Below are 14696 nucleotides of genomic sequence, written 5' to 3' on the forward strand. Positions count from 1 at the left end.
ATATTCATGTGGTCTGTTCTGCTATACGTAGCTAATAAAGTTAATTTTATCTTATGGTAGTTGGGAAATTGGGCTTGTCGCCTCCTGGCAATCATTTTCTCCTTTCCAGGCATGGAATATAGCACAGCACGGCTACAGCAAGCACGACACTAGATTCAGGAACAGGAAACCACTGGGAGCAGGAAACACTAGGGTGCCATTTGCAAGACAGACTAGGGATACAACAACAAAGCTCAGGCATAGAACTAGGGGGCTGGACCCCTCTTATAGTCCAGAGTACTCACAGGTCAAAGGTCAGGAACGAGGTCCGGAGCGCGCGCTGCCCCTTTAAGAGCGGGCACGAGTGTGCGCACGCACCCTACGAGATCCGGCATTGGTGAGTACACGCGAGCGCTGGCTTCTCCTGAGGAGGAGGCTGGGGCCAGCGCTTGCCGACTCGTGGCTGCGGCTGTCAGGGGAGGAACGGAGCTGACAGTATCCCCCTCTTACGCCCCCTCTTCTTGGGACCAGAGCGAGAGAGAAATTTTTTCAGAAGAGCAGGAGCATTAAGGTTCTCTTCTGGCTCCCAAGACCTCTCTTCAGGAGCAAATCCCTTCCAATCAACCAAATAAAAGGTCTTTCCTCTCACTCTTTTGGTGTCCAGGATCTCTTCAAAGGTGTCTGAAGGGCCGCTGGCGACAGCCACAGGGCAAGGAGTCTTGGTGTAGGGGTTCATGACCACTGTCTTCAGGAGGGATACGTGGAAGGAGTTGGGGGGGTAGGAGACAGCCGAAGTTTATAGGCGACAGGGTTGATTTGTTTTAGGATCTCGAATGGTCCGAGGAACCTGGGAGCAAACTTGCATGATGGTACTCTTAGTCGAATGTTCCTGGAGGACAGCCAGACCTTTGTGCCAGGAAGAAACTGAGGTGGTTTTCTTCTCCTTGTGTCCGCCCTCCGTTTCATACAATCCACTTCCAGCAGGATGGAGGATCGAGTTTGCCGCCAAATTTGGAGAAAGTCCTTGAAGGCCGCATCAGCAGCTGGTACCTTGGATGAATCAGGAACCGGGAGAGGTATTCGTGGGTGTTGGCCAAGGACTATGAAGAACGGAGTGTTTCTTGTGGACTCGCTGGTATGATTGTTGTAGGAGAATTCAGCCCACAGGAGCAACTGTACCCAGTCATCATGTTGCCTAGAGACGAAGTGACGCAGGTAGTTCTCCAAGATTTGATTGATCCTCTCGACCTGTCCATTGGACTGCGGATGGTAGGCCGAGGAAAAGTCCAACTTCACACCTAGAAGTCCGCAGAGGGCTCTCCAGAACCTCGAGGTGAACTGAACCCCCCGATCAGACACAATATGCTGCGGAAAGCCGTGCAGGCGGAAGACGTGCTGGATAAACAGTTTGGCCAGTTGAACAGACGGAAGATCGGTCAGAGGAACGAAGTGGGCCATTTTTGAAAATAGATCCACGTCCACCCAGACAGTGCTGCATCCGGCAGAGAGAGGCAGGTCCGTAATAAAGTCCATCGCTATATGCTGCCAGGGAGCATCGGGGACAGGCAATGGCTGGAGCAGCCCAGCGGGTCTGGAGTGAGCGACCTTGTTAGTTGCACATACAGAGCAGGAGGAAACAAAGTCCATAACATCTTTGGGCAGCGTGGGCCACTAGAAATAACGGGCAATCAAATCCCGGGTCTTACGGATCCCCACGTGACCTGCCAGTCTTGAGGCATGTCCCCAGCGGAGGACTCTCCTTCGGTCAGCCATGCGCACAAAAGTTCTCCCTGGAGGGATGTCCCCAACTTGCAATGGATTGACTGAAACAATACAGGACGGGTCAATAATCTTCTGGGGCATCTCCATAGTGTTCTCCGTCTTGAAAGACCTGGATAAGGAGTCGGCTCTCACATTCTTGTCAGCCGGGCGATAATGGAGCTCAAACTGGAACCTGGCAAAGAACAGTGACCACCTGGCCTGACGAGGATTCACCCATTGGGCTGTCTGGAGGTAGGTGAGGTTCTTGTGGTCCGTAAAAATCAGGATGGGGTGAGCTGCACACTCTAGTAGATGTCTCCACTTCTCCAGGGCCAATTTGATGGCCAGTAACTCTCTATCCCCAATCGAGTAGTTGCGTTCTGCGGAAGAGAAGAGCTTAGAGAAATATCCACATACCCTAGACTTGCCCTTGGAACCTCTCTGGAACAGGAGTGCACCAGCACCGACAGAGGACGCGTCCACCTCCAACGAGAACTGTAGGGAAACGTCTGGATGATGGAGGATAGAGGCTGACGTGAAGGCACTCTTCAGGGTATTGAATGCGGACTCTGCCTTAGGAGTCCACACCTTGGCGTTCATGCCCTTCTTGGTGAGGTTAGAGATAGGAGATGTTAGTGAAGAGAAGTTTGGGATGAACTGTCTGTAAAAATTGGCGAATCACAGAAAGAGCTGTATGGCCCTCAAGCCTTGAGGATGTGGCCATTCCAGGATGGACTTTATCTTTTCAGGGTCCATCTTGAGGCCTCTTTTCTAAATGATGTAGCCCAGGAAGAGAAGAGCATCTCTCTCAAATACGCACTTCTCCAATTTGGCGTACAGTTGATTCTCCCTTAATCGCAGCAAGTCTTGACGGACATGTTTCCAATGCGTCATAGGATCTGAAGAAAAAATTAAGATGTCATCAAGATAGACTACCACACAAACATAAAGGAGGTCACGGAAAATGTAATTCACAAACTCCTGGAAGACCGCGGGAGCATTACACAGGCCGAAGGGCATTACTAGATATCCATAGTGTCTGTCCCGGGTGTTAAATGGCGTCTTACATTCGTCACCCTGGCGAATACGGATTAGGTTGTAAGCCCCCCACAGGTCTAACTTGGAAAAGATCTTGGCACCACGTATACGGTCAAATAATTCTGAGATCAATGGCAATGGATACTTATTTTTCACCGTGATCTGGTTGAGACCCCGGTAGTCTATACAGGGACGAAGAGAACCATCCTTCTTTTTGACGAAGAAGAGAGAGGATATACCCTGCCACGGGGAAGGGAAGCACCAGGAACCAGCTCGATAGGACAGTCATACGCCTGATGTGGGGGCAGTGTCTCCACCTCTTTCTTGCTAAAGACGTCCGCAAATGAAGCAAAATGACTCGGCAATCCTGCCAGTGACTGAGGCAGAGGAGGCTGAGCCAAACAAATCTGTCCCAGGCAACGATTGTGACACTCGGGGCCCCACTGGAGAACCTCTCCAGTGTTCCAGTCCAGGACTGGGGCATGCAATCGGAGCCAATGCAGGCCCAGCAACACAGGAGCAACGGCTCTGGGTAGGACATAGAACGACAGCAGTTCGGAGTGGAGGGCCCCTACTTGGAACCTCAGTGGTTTGGTCACAGCAACAACTGGGTTAGGCAGGGGTAGACCATCTACAGAAGCAATTGTCAACGGGCTCTCCATAGGGGTGGTAGGCAACTGAAGAAGGTCCACCAGGTCTCTACGGATGAAATTAGCCGTGGATCCCGAGTCCAGATACGCAGAGACCTGATATATTCTCTCGCTGGACACTATGGTCGCTGGTATGGACAATTTGGATGAAAGTCCTTTTTTACTCAGAGTTGTCACTCCTAGCAACCCTAGGCTTTGGGGCTTTAGGGGACACAGGCACACAAGATGGCCACGAAGCCTTAATAGAGACAAAGTCCCAAAGTGCGTCTGCGTTGTCTCTCCTGGGTGGATAGCTTTTCCCCGGTCCATCATCACAGATTCCTTAGGAGGATCGACATCTGAGCACAGCAGGGGTTGCTGCAAAGTAGGTCCCAGACTAGGAGGGTCTCCCTCCCGACGAACCTCTTGGAGGCGTTCTCGGATCCGTATGTCAATCCGGGCGGACAGAAGGATGAGGTCATCCAGGGTGGATGGCAGGTCTCGAACGGTAAGTTTGTCCTTAATCCTAGGGGACAGTCCATTCCAGAATGCCGCCACCAGAGCCTCATTGTTCCACAACAGTTCTCCCGCCAGGGTGCGGAAGTGGATGGTGTACTCACTCACGGAGGTGTCTCCTTGGCGTAGTTTAATCAAGGCAGCCGCTGCAGATGAGGCCCGTCCAGGCTCCTCAAAAACCATGCGAAAGGTCCGGAGAAAGGCTTGGAAGTCACGGTTCTCAGGTCCTTATCTCTCCCAGATAGGGTTCGCCCATGCAAGAGCCTTTCCGGTGAGGAGAGAAATGATGAATGCAACCCTGGCGCCGTCAGATGAAAATGTCCTGGAACACAGGCTGAAATGGATCTGCCACTGGTTCAAAAATCCACGACAAGAACCTGCATCTCCATCATAGCGGTCCGGAAGTGGCAAAGAAAAACGCGGGTCGACACTGCCAGGAGGTGTAGTCTGAGGGTCAACACTGCCTGAAGGTATAGTAGGAGGAACGGCAACTCTTGCTTCCTGCTTACGAACGAGAGCGTTGAAAGCTTGGAGGAGTTGGTCCTGTCGAGACTGGAGATCCAGCAAATCCGTCCGCATCTCTTGTGACATCGTCATGGTCTTGGAATGACCAGCGGGGTCCATGGCCTGAGCCATGGTCTTGGCGGTATGGCAGCTGGCCAACAGGACGCAGTTCAAAGTCTATAGTTCGTATAGGGTACCTGTGGCAGCTCGGACAGTAGCGAGGCAGGCTAGACAGGAACTTGGCAGCAGTTGGACTTCAGGTGTGGAGAGGCAGGTCAGGCGTGGAATAAAGCACAGCATGGCTACAGCAAGCACGACACTAGATTCAGGAACAGGAAACAGGAACAGAAACAGGAAACCACTGGGAGCATGAAACACTAGGGGGGCATTTGCAAGACAGACTAGGGATACAACAACAAAGCTCAGGCATAGAACTAGGGGGCTGGACCCCTCTTATAGTCCAGAGTACTCACAGGTCAAAGGTCAGAAACGAGGTCCGGAGCGCGCGCTGCCCCTTTAAGAGCGGGCACGAGCGTGCGCGCGCACCCTACGAGATCCGGCATTGGTGAGTACACGCGAGTGCTGGCTTCTCCTGAGGAGAAGGCTGGGGCCAGCGCTTGCCGACTCGTGGCTGCGGCTGTCAGGGGAGGAACGGAGCTGACAGCTCGCAGCCACGGACATGACACAGTGCCAGGAGATGAGGATTTTGAACAATGGACCCCCCCTGTATTAACTCAAAATTCCCTAATAGCGTATATAAATATGAATTTTCTAAACTGAACAGCCCATTTACAGTTAAAGTATAATTTATTTATTTTTAAATATAGATTTTCTTTATTATCATAATATTGCTTAAGATACAAAACGGTAAGCATGCAATAGAAAACAACATGTAGTACATCCATTTACATAAGGAATCATTAACATCAATTTCTTTCCTGTAGCTTCCCATTCCATATGAGGGATATGGGAATGGGACTCTTGTAGCAAATCTTTACTTTTTAAACTATTGATATACATCTTTTCTCCAATAATAAGGATCCATTCAGACGCGTAAACCCTCCCTTAAAAAATTGTCCGCCCATTTATCTAGGCTTTCTTTTTCCTCTATATTAACATCATCCCCTTAATACCCACACCTGAAATTCTATCAAATTCTTCAAATAGGTTGAAGATATTCCTAATAGAATCGCGTGTCTACCCAAAAACAATAAAACATCATCCGTGAACAATGCTGTTTTCTCTTCCTCCCTTCCATACCTGTAACCCACTATTTCTGGCCTTTTTCTTATATAATTTGCCAATGGCTCAATTCTGGGTCAAAGAGCAAAGAGGATAGGGGACAGCCCTGGCTAGTTCCGCTATCAACCTTAAATTTATCCGATATTGTCCCATTTATAGATATCCTTGCCTTGCCATTGTTCCAGTATATAACAATTTTATCCACTTTAGGAATTTTTGACCTATTCCCATATACGTCAACATAAAATCCCACTCAATAGAATCAAAGGCCTTGGCTGTATCCAGCGACAATATTAGTCTTTCCCCCGGCTTGTCTGGCATCAACTGAATATTCCGATATAGTCTGGATAAATTATTCATTGTATATCTACCCATCATAAAACCAGCCTGATCACTGTGGATTAGATCCCCCCACTACTTTTAACCTTGTTGCCAGAACCGTAGCCATGATCTTAACATCTGTATTCATTAACGAGTTTGGTCTATATGTGTCCAAAGATACTGAATCCTTTCCCTCTTTTGGAATAAGTATTATCATCGCTTCCCTCATAGACTCAGGTAACAGACCAACCTCAAATGCTTCCTCATATATAACTAATAGTTCAGACAACAAGATTTCCCGATATTTTTTATAAATCTCAAATAGAAGTGAGTCCAAACCTAGGCCTTTCCATCTGAAGATTCAGCCAAGGCCTTTTCCAATTCCTCCAAGGAAATTGGTTATTCCAACCATTCTTTTTTTCCTCAGTCAAGAAAGGCTGCCATGATCTCATCAGAAACGCAGCATTCTCTTATTTTGACCCCTTCCCCCTTGAGAGATATATATTCTTAAAATAAGAGAGAAAAATCAATCCCACCTGATCTGTTCCCACCACAATTTCCTCCTTGTCATTTTTTATAGCTGAGAAACATATACCATAATTCATAAAAAGTTGATCCTGCGGAGCTTTAAAAACCAAATAGTTTTCATAGTTTTCTACTGCCTTTTGCCAGTACTCTAGTTTTACCCTGGATGAAGAAGGCACAGCTTCTTTTTCACTTTGACTAACTTTCTCCTTCAGGACTAGTTTCTCTTGTTTATTTTTCTTCTTATAGTGACTAATTTCTCTGATCAGTGCCCCCGTCAAATATGCCTTCATAGCATCCCATACAATCAATTGTAAGTTTGTATGCCTATTAAATGTTAGAAACTCAGCTAACCCAGTTTCAATAGTACCCAGTGAATCAATTACTTGAATCCAAAATGGATTAAATAAAAATATTTCCCCCCCTGTGTTATTACTCATTACACATTCTACTACTAAAGGTGCAGGATATGAGATCCCCTTGTTTCGTACGCAATCTTTTTAATAATTTCCAGTGCTCGTCTATTTCCAAAACAATAATCTATTCGTGAAAATACTACATGGGCTTTGGAATAATATGAATATTCCATCATCCCCGGATGATTCTCCTTCCAAATATCCCACCACCCAAATTCTTCCAAAAGAGCCTCGAACTTCCTATTGCCTACGGAGAATTTCCCTACTATCCCAAAGATTACATATCCAATTAAAGAAAGGGGAGAACTTATAAAAAAAGTAACTTTTATTATCAGTTCTCCATGAAAAATACAATACCCAAATGAATCAGCATAAACAATCAAGGAATACAAAAAATACAAACAACAGGGCACATATCTCTGGCCTATGTCCTGAAGTAATTAATGGGTTATTCCCCTAACAAGAGCGACTTCAGCCAGGAACATTGCCCTGATGTGCCTTGAAATTACCCTGAATTGTCCCAATTGTTTAATCTACCAGTCCATGAAGACTCATCAGAGGAACTATCGGGAGTGAAAAGCTCTGTTCACAAAGTCGTTCAGAGCCTCCGTTGCAGATTCTGTCACTTTTGAAAGCAAGCATGGTGGGAACCTCAACAGATGCCGATGGATCCCATTATAAGTCAATTGCCTACATTGGTTGCCATTTGGATCAGTTTTACTATAAATCTGGCACAGCGTCATGGCTTCCATTAAAAATTGAATGAACCCATAAAGCAATTATCAGGGATGCCTCACATATAGAATATATCAGTGGTAGCAAACGGACAGCTTAAGGGTGCTCACCATGTGGCCTCTGGCTCCCCCCATCCTTCTGAGTACTGTACAGTTAATACAGTACTCAGCTCCATGTGCAAGCTCTGTTGCCCAGATCCCCTGTACACAATGTATGTATGGAGAAGAGCATTTGCCAGGGAAACAGGGCAGTAGAGCAATTGCACCGAGCTGTGTACTGACTGTCTAGTAAATTCTATAATCTTCTGGCCCCATATTAAGACCAAGATCAAGCTCTGGTCTGTTTTCTTTTCTTCAAGTTAACATAATCTACAAGTCTTCCCACTATACTTATTTATGGTACATTAAAAGGTTCTTTTATAAATCTTTGCTCAGTCAGTGTTTGGCTAATTCACCACTTTCTGCATCCGAGAGGTTGCTGCACATGCGCTATCACCTTCAATTATAGTGAAAGGGAGATTGCACTAACTCAGCCGTTTATGTATCTCCCATATACTGTATGTATATGTACATGTGCAGCAACCTCTCCATGGCAAATAAAGGACTCAGGATTCAATGAAATGTCTGGTAGTCAGATGGAGACAAGGGCAACATTTGAGGCCCCCATAATATGGTAGGCTGACTACCATTGGTATATATTTTTCCATAATTGGATTGGATCTGCAGTATGCCGCAGACATTATTGTTTTTATAACTACAATATTTATTTTATTATTAGGCACATTATGAGGCAACGGAAAACCTAATATTTTTGAAAACATTGACTCATTGCTACGATCAGCTGAACTCTTCTAATACTACCACAGAAAAAAAGAAATACTTCTTTCTAATGTTACATCGTTTATATTTGGTTTGGATACATTCAAGGTAAAATGATTTTACAGCAGCTACAGTATTGATACGTCAACTGCTTTATTTCAGGGCATTTTGCTGTTTCTGTGTTAAATACCATGCAGATATAATTTGTGTCAGTTTTTCCAGCATACCTGATCACCAATGTATCTGAGGCTTGTCTTTATAAGGCATGTTTCTGGTGCATCATCGTTATTATTTCATAATGTTATTAACATTATATATTCAAATAAATAATAATTTAATATTTATGGAAGCATGTGACTAAGAACCCACCTATGCTATATTTCTGGCAGTGGGCATCTCACTAAAATAATGTGAAACTTGCATAGTGGTCCTCTTTACAGAAACTTAATCTACAAATCAAACTTTGCTGTTAATTTTTTCTGCTTGCCTACATATAACTATGTGAAAGTTGGTTTGTAGAACTTTAGTTCTGGCAGAAGTATAGCTTGGATGTCCTGGACCTTGGAGCAAAAGCTGCAAATGTTCCTTCCACCATCCAACAAATGTCACTGCATGCCACCATATCTGAAAATGATATGCTATATAGAATTTTATTTGTGTATATCATATATATTTTATTTATTAAAGAGGATTTATCACCAGATTTCAGAATACATTATTAAATAGATCTCTTAGACCTGATGAAGCTGATGTACTTAATTGAGAAAGGATTATACAGCCATTCTTACACAAATTTTCAAAGTCTTACGGCCTGATGTTAAAATGAGCAATTTATGAGTACAAGTATATGCATGATGCAATCTTAATCTGTAACCACCTAGGGTTTACAAGTTCCTTTTAGTGTTCCTCCTCCCCCGCATGATAAAATCTCACACACAGTACTTGGTACAAGCTGCGGTATCCCAGGCTCCGCAGTAAAAGAAAGCAGCCGGTGAAGTTAGAAACTGTAATTCTACACTAAAACTTCAGCAGAGCCAGGGAACTGCAGCTTGTAATAAGCAGATGAAGAGAAACACTGATAGGAGCTTGTCAGCTCTAGGTGGGGGGAGATAGAGATGATATCATGCATATACCTGGTCTCATGCATATACTAGGTTTCATAAAATTCTCATTTTAATATCAGACAGGAAAACTTTGAAAAAGGATTATACATCCATTCTGGCATAGATTTTTAAAGTACTTCAGGTCTACGAGATCCCTTTAATAATGTATGCAGTTTGTATTGTGAAATCAAGTGACAGATCCTCTTTAAGTTAAATAACTCTGTGCAGCAGGATTATTGTTGTGCAATAAGAAGTCATTGCATTAATACACCAGACCAATTCCAAAATTGTTGTCGGACGTTTGCACACACATATTTTATTAGTATAGAATCTATTCATGCCTTCCTCATCTGTTTTGTTCTTGGTAAATTAAAACCTTACTGTTTTCTACAATGTAGTTATATTTGAGATATTTTTAGATGCTATTTGCATACTACAGTCATGGTCAAAATGGTGATTATCAGACAAAGATTTTTAAGCAAGTCAGATGAGTTTTCTGGCAGATGAGAGTGATTTCAATCAGATCAATAAGTTAATAGATCAATTTAGATTGATATTGGTCTTATTGGATAAAAATTATAGAAATTAGACAGAAATATGTGTATGTAAAGGCATGCTAACTTCTATACCTACACCACTGGACACAAGTAAAGGCCCATTTACACAAGAAGATATTCGTATTAGTGATCGCTGATATGGTCGCTCTAAGCTACCTAACAAAGATTACAGACACGCATTTACACGAAACGTTATTGGCTAAAATGATCTAAATTCCTTGTTTGGTCTCTTAATTTCACATGTGTCTATCGATCAAATAATTCCTGTTTACATATCCCAATGTCAGAACGAGCAGCGATTATTTATATGTCTGCATGAACGATTTTCCAAACATTGAACAAGCGTTACCGCTAGTCATTCAGTCACTTCACATATTTACATAAAGTGATGTTCGCCATACAGTTGCATCTGTCGCTTGTAGGCTCCCATGTAAAAGAAACATATACCGCAAACACAGTATTCACGTTTCATTGTGGGATGTCTTTGTACAGTATAGTGAAGTAATTTACATTTTTCAGTACAGGTAAAGAAAAGGTATGATGACGCATAACCCATGAATGTATGCCAAATGGACTATTTTATAGAATATGTTGGATAAACAGAACTCTATGGATGCCCTTGGCATACATAACCGTACCTTGATTTTTATGATAAATGATTTTAATTATTTTTTAATCTATGTTACAGATATTATCATCAACCCAAAGTATTTGTAAATCTACTCAGACTAATGTCTAATGAAGTGAGTGAGATAGCAAGGGGCCTCTTGGGAACTAATATATTAGACAGTCCACAGGTAAGAATTTAAAGCTCTTTTGTTCATGTAAACATCCACAATAACAGTTAAAATTAATACTGTAGAAAATCAGCTTCATTTTACAACTACAGTTAATCTATCTATCTATCTATCTATCTATCTATCTATCTATCTATCTATCTATCTATCTATCTATCTATCTATCTATCTATCTATCTATCTATCATCTATCCATCTACGTAGCTAAAGGCTCATGTGCCCTGGTGCAAGAATTCAGCTTGGGCCCCCCCACGCCTCCCCAACACCACCATGCCCCTTGCATGCCGATGCCCAGCCGCCTTGCCCAACAGCCCCCATGGAAGCCCCCACAGTATAATGCCCCCACACATTATAAAGCTCCCCATAGCTGCCCCACACAGTGCAATGCCCCCATAGCTGCCCCCACACAGTATAATGCTCCCATAGCTGCCCCCACAGTATAATGCACCCCATAGCTGCCCCCACAGTATAATCTCGCCCATAGCTACCCTCACAGTATAATGCCCCCATAGCTGCCCCACAGTATAATGCCCCCCATAGCTGCCTCCACCGTGTAATGCCCTCATAACTGCCCCCACAGTATAATGCCCCCACACAGTATAATGCCCCCTATACCTGCCCCCACACAGTATAATGCCCCCTATAGCTGCCCCTGCAGTATAATGCTTCCCATAGCTTCCCGACACAGCATAATGCCCCCATAACTTCCCTCCACACAGCATAATGCCTCCCATAACTTCCCTCCATACAGTATAATGCCCCCATCACAGTATAATACCCCCCATAGTTGCCCCCACAGTAAAATGCCCCACATAGCTGCCTCCACACTATAATGCCACCCATAGCTGCCCCATAGAGTATAATGCCTCCATACAGTATAATGCTCCCACACAGTATAATGCCCCACATAGCTGCCCCATACAGTAAAATGCCCTCCATACAGTATAATGCTCCTATAGCTGCCACCATATCAGCCCCCTCCCATACCCAGTATAATGCCCTCATATGTGCCTAATAGAAAAATAATAAAATAATTAATTACCTATCCCTGTCCCACGATGAGTGGAGGAGATCCTTCTCGTCCTTTGGCTATGAGTGACTCGTCGCAGACAGGCGCGATGACGTCACTACATCGCGCCTGTCTGAATACAGGAACACGGAGCAATCAGCTCCCTGCTCCAGCATTGAACTCAACTGTATCTGCATCCTGAGGATGCAGATACAATTGGAACCGGGACCAACATGGTCAGCGCTGTGTGACAACGGGGACCCTGTATGACTGTTGTGACCCCTATAACTACGCCACTGTATCTATCCCATATCTATCTATCTATCTATCTATCTATCTATCTATCTATCTATCTATCTATCTATCTATCTATCTATCTATCTATCTATCTATCTATCTATCTATCTATCTATCTATCTATCTATCTATCTATCTATCTATCTATCTGTCTATATATTTTTGGTTGAAAGCATGACTTGTCATTCAGTATCATATTAAACAACTATCCACATGTCAAGAATCAAACTAGATGATATACTCCTCATCTTCTGTAGGTTTTCAAATCATACAATCCTGTACCAGATTTTATCTGATAAGGTCAAACCTGCCACTATGTATTTTTTTTTTTTCTAATTTAATTTTTTATTTAAAATTTGATATATTACAAAGAATATACATAAAGGACCGGAGTCCAGTCGAACATTACAACAATCTGATCAACAGAACATAAAATCAAACTACTGTCTGTGTTAGCTCTATAATCCAGACAAGTACTATGTATCTCAATGATTTATCAAAGAAAATATTTAAACAAAATACTTTGAATGAGTCCATGAATTCCATCTCTGCATATTACGACTATGAAGACTTAAGTCGTTCACTAAATACGTTTCATGGTAGCACTGACTATTAACCCTTCTAATCACATCCGTTAAGGAGGGGGAAATGGGAGATTTCCAGGATTGTGCGATGGCCATTCTGGTGGATATAAGAAAATGATGAATGAGTAATCTATCTGGCGGGTCTATCTCACCCAAAGAAATATCTAAAATTGCTAGAGCAAGGGACTTCTGTACAGGAGCGTGTACAAATTCCGATATAAGTACAAATACTTGAGACCATAAACCATAAACTGTAGGACAGGACCACCACATATGAAGAGGAGATCCTATTTGTCCACAACCCCTCCAACATAGGTTAGAAGAACCAGGAATAATATGGGCTAATCTTGAAGGCCTCAGATACCACCTAAGGTGGATTTTCCTCATTAGTTCAGTATGATTTACACATTTAGAGTGTTTTGCTGTCCAATTTAAAGGAACAGTGTCACCAAATTTTTTTTTTTATATCAGTTTTATGTTAGGGTTTTATCAAAAACTTTTATATTTATTTGTGTGTTTGTGTGTTACTTTTTTCTATTTTTACACTTTTTCTTCCCTATGGGGGCTGCCATTTTATTTTTCCATTTCTGTATGTGTCGATTAACGACACATACAGACATGGAATACGGCAGCTCCAGTCCCATAGGGAATGCGAACGGGGCCCGTTCCATCCACTATGGTGTACGCCGTGTGTGTGGGAACGGCGCATGCGCCGCTACCACACAGTCCAATTTGAAATGCGCGCCGTCCGGCGCCATTTTCCTGTGGACCGGAACAGTAAGATTACTACTTCCGGTCGCGGCTTCCGGACTTGTGCACATGGAGCAGCGGCAGCAGACGGAGCGGACGGACCGGAGGGAGCGGCGGCGACTGGAGCAGCTAAGTGATTTCTATGTATGTTCGTGTTTCAGTGTGTGTGTTTACTAGTGTATGTAAACCTTCTACACTGTGTGTTAGCTCAAAAAATGGCGACACACAGTGTAGGAGGTTAGACCGTTCAAACCCCTCGTTTCTCCCGGCACTAGCCAGGATAAAGGAGGGGGGGATTCTGAGAGCTCACTAGAGCGAGGGATTTTTTCCCAATTTTGCAGCATAAAGCAATGTGGTTGCTTTACCACATGCAATGCTGCAATTTTGGGAATTGCTCCATCTAGTGACCAGTGCTGGGAAATATTATAAATTGAATCCAATTTATAATATTTCCTGACTCGTGAAAAAAATAAAAAAAATTAGAACAATGTTTAATCACCTACACACTAATTGTTTAACTAAAAAAAAAAAGAACATGTTTTGCTGGCAACACATTCCCTTTAAAGCTGTAATCCAATTGTCTTCAGAAAATGTTTCTCTCATTTCCCCCTTCCATTTCAACATATAGTTTGCTTTACCTTTTCTATCTAAATTAAGAACCAATTCATAAACCTTTGGTAAACCTTTTGAGTATGCTTGCCAATTATTTAAGACTTTGTGTAGTGAGGTGAATCTAGATGGGGTATGTGTGAGTTTCATAGATTGGATACAGTGTCTAATTTGGAAATATTGATAAAAAAGGTTATGGGGGTGGTGATAAGATGTCATCAAATTTTGAATATGGTCTTCCAAATCCGCCAATAAAAAGGGGGCTGTATCGTTCCAACATGGGTGTAGTTGATCTACAATAGCCGCTATGCTATATGCTGCAACATTCGGTACCACAAACCCTCCATTTTTCATTTTCGGATAAAGCAGACTCTTTGCCACTTGAGTTATTTTCTTATTCCAAACGAAATTAAGAAATAGAGATTGGATTTGTGAAGTAATAGAACATGGAATGATGTATGTTATAATTCTGCAAAGATATAAAAATTTGGGGAGCATGAACATTT

The 14696-nt window shown here is 43.2% G+C and overlaps 1 protein-coding gene across 1 annotated transcript in view; it reads left to right on the top strand.

Moving 5' to 3' along the window:
* Window positions 1–14696, top strand: part of LOC142741794 (uncharacterized) — a 659023-nt gene that overhangs the window by 34724 nt on the left and 609603 nt on the right. Inside the window, exons 7-8 of the mRNA XM_075851126.1 lie at window positions 8444–8592; window positions 10833–10941. Coding sequence (XP_075707241.1) covers window positions 8444–8592; window positions 10833–10941 — 258 coding nt within the window. The remainder of the gene's footprint in view (window positions 1–8443; window positions 8593–10832; window positions 10942–14696) is intronic.

Source organism: Rhinoderma darwinii, chromosome 2, assembly GCF_050947455.1.
Source record: "Rhinoderma darwinii isolate aRhiDar2 chromosome 2, aRhiDar2.hap1, whole genome shotgun sequence".
Lineage (NCBI taxonomy): Eukaryota > Metazoa > Chordata > Amphibia > Anura > Rhinodermatidae > Rhinoderma > Rhinoderma darwinii.